Source organism: Labrus mixtus, chromosome 2, assembly GCF_963584025.1.
Source record: "Labrus mixtus chromosome 2, fLabMix1.1, whole genome shotgun sequence".
Classification (NCBI taxonomy): domain Eukaryota; kingdom Metazoa; phylum Chordata; class Actinopteri; order Labriformes; family Labridae; genus Labrus; species Labrus mixtus.
The window spans coordinates 7374590-7381771 of NC_083613.1; the positions used below are offsets into that span (position 1 = coordinate 7374590).

General features: G+C 40.0%; 1 protein-coding gene across 1 annotated transcript in view; it reads left to right on the forward strand.

The window, feature by feature from the left end:
- The window catches only part of slit1b (slit homolog 1b (Drosophila)), a 71838-nt gene that overhangs the window by 39290 nt on the left and 25366 nt on the right, over window positions 1–7182 (forward strand). The window contains exons 13-21 of the mRNA XM_061049262.1: window positions 441–584; window positions 687–850; window positions 2545–2568; window positions 3344–3488; window positions 4552–4626; window positions 5148–5291; window positions 5929–6072; window positions 6194–6360; window positions 6690–6828. Coding sequence (XP_060905245.1) covers window positions 441–584; window positions 687–850; window positions 2545–2568; window positions 3344–3488; window positions 4552–4626; window positions 5148–5291; window positions 5929–6072; window positions 6194–6360; window positions 6690–6828 — 1146 coding nt within the window. The remainder of the gene's footprint in view (window positions 1–440; window positions 585–686; window positions 851–2544; window positions 2569–3343; window positions 3489–4551; window positions 4627–5147; window positions 5292–5928; window positions 6073–6193; window positions 6361–6689; window positions 6829–7182) is intronic.

Genomic DNA, 7182 nt, shown 5'->3' on the forward strand with positions numbered 1-7182 from the left:
TTTTGTTTCTCGTCCCCTTCATACTTTCACTCATAACAACCTTTTCTAGATGATATGTTTCTGAATTGTCTGTATAACAGTAATAATACAATGACCCCAGCAGACATCCAGGTTGTGATTCACCTGTTCAGGAGTTATGTGACACTAACAAATATTATTAATATCTAAACATGCCCGAGCATGCGGCAAACTCTCTTCTTTATTTACAGCTGTTTGATCAATTTTGATATAAAACTACACTTGTGAGAGGTCATCAAGTTTGTTATGCATACTTCTGACTTTAAGCACTTTTTTATCAGATCTTTATCTGACGTTAGCATTATTTGGATTGTCTGTTAGTGTTTCTTATGTCTGAAGCACTTTGGTTACCTCAAGCTGCTTTAAACATTTTGTTGAAATTAATTTGACTGGACTTCATGATATTCTCTTGTGTGTATCAGGTTGCTCAATGCCAATAAGATCCACTGCATCAGGGCCTCGGTGTTTAAGGATCTGGAGAACTTGGCTCTGCTGTCGCTTTATGACAACAAGATCCAGAGTTTGGCAAAAGGCACCTTCAGCTCTCTGCACAGCATCCAGACGCTGTAAGAAAACACACATGATGCTATTTTAAGTTCTCTTCTGCTCTGTTCCACTCCATCCACTCTGATCTGACTGATGTGCTGCCCCCTGTGATTTCCCATCAGCCACCTGGCCCAGAACCCGTTCGTGTGTGACTGTAATGTGAAGTGGCTGGCCGACTTCCTGCGTTCAAACCCCATCGAGACCAGCGGGGCTCGCTGCGCCAGCCCACGCCGCCTCGCCAACAAACGCATTGCACAGATCAAGAGCAGCAAGTTCCGCTGCTCCGGTCAGTGTGTGTGTGTGTGTGTGTGTGTGTGTGTGTGTGTGTGTGTGTGTGTGTGTGTGTGTGTGTGTGTGTGTGTGTGTGTGTGTGTGTGTGTGTGTGTGTGTGTGTGTGTGTGTGTGTGTGTGTGTGTGTGTGTGTGTGTGTGTGTGTGTGTGTGTGTGTGTGTGTGTGTGTGTGTGTGTGTGTGTGTGTGTGTGTGTGTGTGTGTGTGTGTGTGTGTGTGTGTGTGTGTAAGAAAGAAGCTGTCAGCTGCAGTTGAATATGTATGATGTTGAACTGCAAAACTTCCCTCAAGAGAGATATATAAACAAAGGTTGTAGGGAAAGGACGTTTTAGTACTCAAAAAGCCTCCTGTCATATACATGCCCTTTTAGCCTATCTATTAAAAATACATACACATACATTTCAATATTCCATCACATGCAGTTACATTTCTGTCCACAGTACAAAGGTATGTGAAGACTAAAAACAATGTCTGGAAAATTTAGAAATGCCAAATATTCCCAGTATTGTTTTTTACTTAGGAGTACGTCTTAAGACAAATCTACTGCTTGATTTTCAACATATGTACATATGAGATATATCTAGTGTTTTGCAACACTATCACTTATACTTACCTAAAAGGTAGATTGATGCAGAAGGCTTTTTTTCTTTTCTGCTCCTCAGCATTACCGGGGCAACTGTCTGCTTAACTCATGGAGTCCTCTGATATTTGACTTTGTGCTTGCATGCACACTGACACTGACAGTATATCCAACATCTGTACCTGTATTAGCTATTATTGAGAATACATTTTTTACTTTAGTTTGAGACATCCAAATTTGTTTCATGTGAGTATTAAGTGATCTTGTTAACTTGAATTTCTCCTTTACATTTATAGTAACAATCAAGCTTTGAATATACAGGCTCTCACAGTCTGGACATTTATTTACAGATATTAAAGCTCCTGTGAGGAGTTTATAGCTGGTTATTAAACTGATTCAAATCTGAATTATTGATGCTAACATGTATTACAAATTGCCATTAACAAGCTATCATAATTTGCAGCAAGATTGCAGTAACTTAAGAACTATCTATTTTACAAAACAAAGTCAAGAAAAAAAAGGAAAAGAAGGATGAGATAAATAAGTTACAAAACTTTACAATATTTGTTAGAAAGTGAAATAGAGTGCATTGCTATTAATACCTCCAAATGTTATGGTTTTAGTTACTAAGATCTTCTGGCTTCCTTTGTTTCCCACTTTGCCGGTGGCCAGGATTTGAAGCCACTGGCCGGTGAAACCATGTCAGGCTCTCTGATCACCACATTAACTGGCCCTCTCTGCTTTAGTCTCCTGCCAGGCCTGGGGAGCTGCACACAGAGCGACACATCGCTCCACTAAACAACCAAACACGGAGACAGATTGTTTCACGCCTGCTTCCATGTTTAAAAATGTGACAATTTAGCACTGCCAGAGCTTGGCCAGGTCAATGAATGTGTGTGTGTGTGTGTGTGTGTGTGTGTGTGTGTGTGTGTGTGTGTGTGTGTGTGTGTGTGTGTGTGTGTGTGTGTGTGTGTGTGTGTGTGTGTGTGTGTGTGTGTGTGTGTGTGTGTGTGTGTGTGTGTGTGCGTGTGTGTTTTTTTGTGTGTTGCCGTTGAAGCTTTCAAACCTTTTGACTGTCAATGATTTGTTTCTTTTTTTTTTCCATGGCAGCCAAGGAGCAGTACCACATCCCTGGTGAGTTTGTTGTGTGTTCTCATATAGAATATCTATGCCTGATCACTTACAGGTTTAAATATTAGCATTTCCCACACTTCTACAGGATTTACAAAACACATCTGCTTTTTACTGCTACTATATAATCTATACATGGGGATGCGCACCAACCACTAGGCTACCAGCGCCCCCCTTTACCAATGTTTTGTTATGTACTTTGGCTCTTAGAATCAAATACAATCTGTTTACATCATCTCTTGTGTCAGTTGTTCATGTGAACAGCATTTTTCATTTGGATGTTCAAAGCAAGGCCTCATTCTGAATGTAACATGTTCATGGTGTTAAGACGTGGTATTTTTATTCAGGTTTCAGGAGCTCTCTTTTGAAATGTTTGTAGTGTAATTTGTATAAATTGGATTTTGGGGGGCTCTCTTCATGTTGATGGTAGAGAAACACATCAATTAGCCAACAGTTTGCAAGGAACGGGTTTATCACAGTGCGTATTGTTTACTAGATATAGAAACATCTTAGAAGGAGGATTGCCTTTTTTGTAATAAGTGAAAAAAACTGAATATTTTGTGTGTTACAAAGCACAGTCCTGTAAATGCATTCTCATTTTGTCTCTATGATGTATCTAGAATAGTCTATATAGACCTGTCAGTTATTTACAGATTTATTGAATTGAGACATTCTTTTTTAATGAATCTGCATTGACAGACCACAAACAACAAAGTAAGTTTGTCGCAAGGCCGTCAGTTTGACTCAAATGAGTGTGTTTATGTATGTGTGTGTCCAGGTACCGAAGACAGGCGTCTGAGCTATGAGTGTAACAGTAAGCCAGTGTGTCCGGCTAAATGTCGCTGTGAGGCCAACGTGGTCGACTGCTCCAACCTTCGACTCACCAAGTTCCCTGAACACCTGCCGTCATCCACTGAAGAGCTGTGAGACCACACTTAGATTAACTCCATCACACACAGCACATGTTTGGTCTACTGAGTGTCTGTACCTGATTTACTGAAGCTTTAAAGCCAGTGTTATTATGAGTGATCATTAATGATAAAAGCCAGACAAGCAACATATCAGCAAGTATTCAAGTGAGTACAACTGGTTCTGAAATATGTACTTATGTGGCAAACAAACATCAAAATGGCTCAAAAGAGATGAGAAGTTTTTTATCAATATCACTGTAGTTAGAAAAAAAAATTCTCCAGCCAGACCCCCATACTCACCTTTTTTTTACCTTACCTTGTTCTATTTTCTGGTTAAACTTTTCATTAATGGTTAAAGGTTTAAAAAAGTGTATCACTGCGATTTTCTACACAAGTCCTTTTTGCTTTTCCTTCAAGATGCCATATATATTTTTCTTATAATAGATGACTTAGATAAACAATTTCAATATAATTATTTTCTGTTTAGTCTATGAAATATCAGAAACTATTAAAAGAAACAATCTCAGGTTCATAGAGTCCAAATTAAACTCTTTAAATTGCTTGTTAGGTGAAATGAATTTTCCAAAAATATGAATTTGACTCTCGAAAAAAAACCCTATATTTTTCATATCCTAACACGTGAGAAGCTTAAACAAAAAGTAGTTGTCATTTCTAATTGACAAACGATTTAAATAATTAATAGATGATCAAATTATTATTATTTGTTCTTATAATGAAGTAATTTTCTTTTAAAGTAATTTACTGTATGATTCACATGTTTCTATCACTCAGTGAGACTGACCTTGCTGGTCAGTCTGAATCCTCTGTATACAGACACAACTTGCTATTCAGAGGGTGTTTTTATTCACTGTGTTTTGGCGTCTGTAATCCCGGTGGTCCTCATTGTCTATTTTAAATATCTACAACATACACACACACACATGATGACATGGACTCGTCCTGCATGGATGCACACTCAGTGCACAAACACACACATACATGTACACACATTCCAACCTAACAATGTTTTGTTTTGCTCTGTCCTCATCCTGACCACTCCCTGTGACTGTCCAAGGCGTCTCAACAACAATGACCTCTCCGTGCTGGAGGCCACCGGAGCCTTCAAGGGTCTGTCCCATCTCAAGAAAATGTAGGTCACTCAGATAAACTTCAACAATGTCGTTTAGGCATTTAAAGAAATATCCTCGAGATCGTATTGTCTGCCCTTTACAACGGTCATAAAAGAGAGAAGAGGCTCAGACCAAACTACTCTCAAACTATCTGAGTACAGTACTATAAAGCGTAACCTTAGTAACACCACAAAGGGTAAAAGTTGTTCTTTTTTATACCAAAACAACATGGCTGCTGTTTGACTTTAAATTTGAATTTTGACCGCAGATGAAGTTAGTGTGGTTAGCCTTCAGATTGCACAGTACTTGTGTAAAAAGAATGTTTTAACAGTTTTTCATTGATAATGCACTAAAACAGCGTCAGGAATTGTAATGAACTTAATTCATCCTTTTAGTTTATGTTAACACAGAAAACTTTTGTTTTGTTCTTCTTATTAAGGTGTGTTCAGTGCTTAGTCCTGAATCTCAAAGAAAGTAGCTTTGTGAAAACCACTGTATAAAATGTGTCTTTTTTACCTCATATTCTTTTCCTTGCTTCCAGCAACTTGAGCAACAATAAGATCTCGGAGATCGAGGATGGGGCGTTTGAAGGTGCGTCCTCGGTGATGGAGCTTCACCTGACAGCCAATCACCTGGAGTCTGTGAGAGGCAGCATGTTCAGAGGCATGGAGGGACTACGCATGCTGTGAGTTCACTTTAATATGCTCCTGATTTACATGAATCACTGCAGAGATATGTAGCTCAGTTAGGTATGTGGCCTTTTAAAGAGCTAAGAAGTTGTAATTGAACAGATGACATATGTCCTTTACGCCATTTGGAGGCGTGCTATTACGCCCTTGTTATCCCTTATCTAAATATATAAGTCGAGCTAGGGCTTTGCGCCTCTGATCCGCCATTAGTGGTAGTCACAAAGATGGAACGGGGGAAAGGCTTTGGCAATGTCAGTGAAACGACCATAGACTGTAACAAGAAGCTCATCCAACGGAGACTGGACTGGAAACACATGTTTGATGAAGTAACGTGACCCATAGCTTAGCCTGTTGCTAACAGCATATTAACAGTCAGGTTAGTATGCAGTATGCTGTATATATTATTTCAGTATGTAGTAGGCAGTATGTTAGTATGTTGTTTTGGACAGAGCCCAAAAAGTTACATCGGAATTATGAACATATCTGTGTTGGTGTTCCTTTGTATGTTTGTGTGTGTGTGTGTGTGTGTGTGTGTGTGTGTGTGTGTGTGTGTGTGTGTGTGTGTGTGTGTGTGTGTGTGTGTGTGTGTGTGTGTGTGTGTGTGTGTGTGTGTGTGTGTGTGTGTGTGTAAAGGATGCTGAGGAACAACAAGATCAGCTGTGTCCATAACGGCAGCTTCACAGGAATGGCCAACGTCCGGCTGCTCTCCCTTTATGACAACCAGCTGAGCACCATCATGCCCGGAGCCTTCGACACACTGCCCAACCTGTCCACACTGTTAGTCATACACACACACACACACACACACACACACACACACACACACACACACACACACACACACACACAGATTCATATCCTCTTTGCCTTCCACTCTTTGTCTCCTCTGCTCCATCAGGAATCTTCTGGCCAATCCTTTTAACTGTGACTGCCGCCTGTCCTGGTTCGGGGCGTGGCTCCGTAGCCGACGAATCGTGACAGGAAATCCTCGCTGTCAGGGCCCCGCCTTCCTCCGAGAGATCCCGCTGCAGGATGTGGCCGTACCTGACTTCCGCTGCGAGGACGGTACGATACACACAATCAATGATAAACATGAACAGATGAGGGCGGGATCATTTAAAATCACAACTGTAAACACCTCCACCTTAAAAGCAACATAAAATCACCTTTCATATTTCTAACTCTGCCATATTCTGATATTAATCATTTGATTTCTAATGCACTATATAAAGAACCTTTATCTGGTTTCAAAGTACAGATTCATTTGCTACAATATGAAATCTTACAGTGATTTTGTAAAAGCAAATCATGAAAAACATCCCTCTTGACTTAACCTGTTAATAACAGTGCAGTGTAAATACAATGAGTACTTACCCTCCTGTGTGTCTGTTCAGGCTCTGTTCTGGAGGACAGCAGCTGTGGTCCAGGTCCACAGTGTCCCACTCAGTGTGCCTGTATGGACACTGTCGTCCGCTGCAGCAACAAACACCTGCAGGCTCTGCCCAGAGGACTCCCCCGCAACGTCACTGAACTGTGAGTCTGAAAACACAAACACAGAAACGTTTTGACTTGAACTGTTTTTTTTACATCATCTTCAACTCAGATAAATGGTAAATGGACTTGAGCTTATAAAGCGCTTAAGCTTATACTTACTTAAATATAATACTTCTGGTAATTTAAAGTAGCTCACAAGCAAGGCCCTAAACATAATAAGCTTTTACAAAATGTGGTTTGAGAACATTTTGTTTATGTCCTTAATTTGCATTAGTTTCATTCAGTGCAGTGTTATAGTACAGTATGATGTTAAACCAACACCCAAATACAAGGGCAACAAAATCCACATTACAAAAAATTAGAATAACAACAACAACATTTCATCTATGTCAT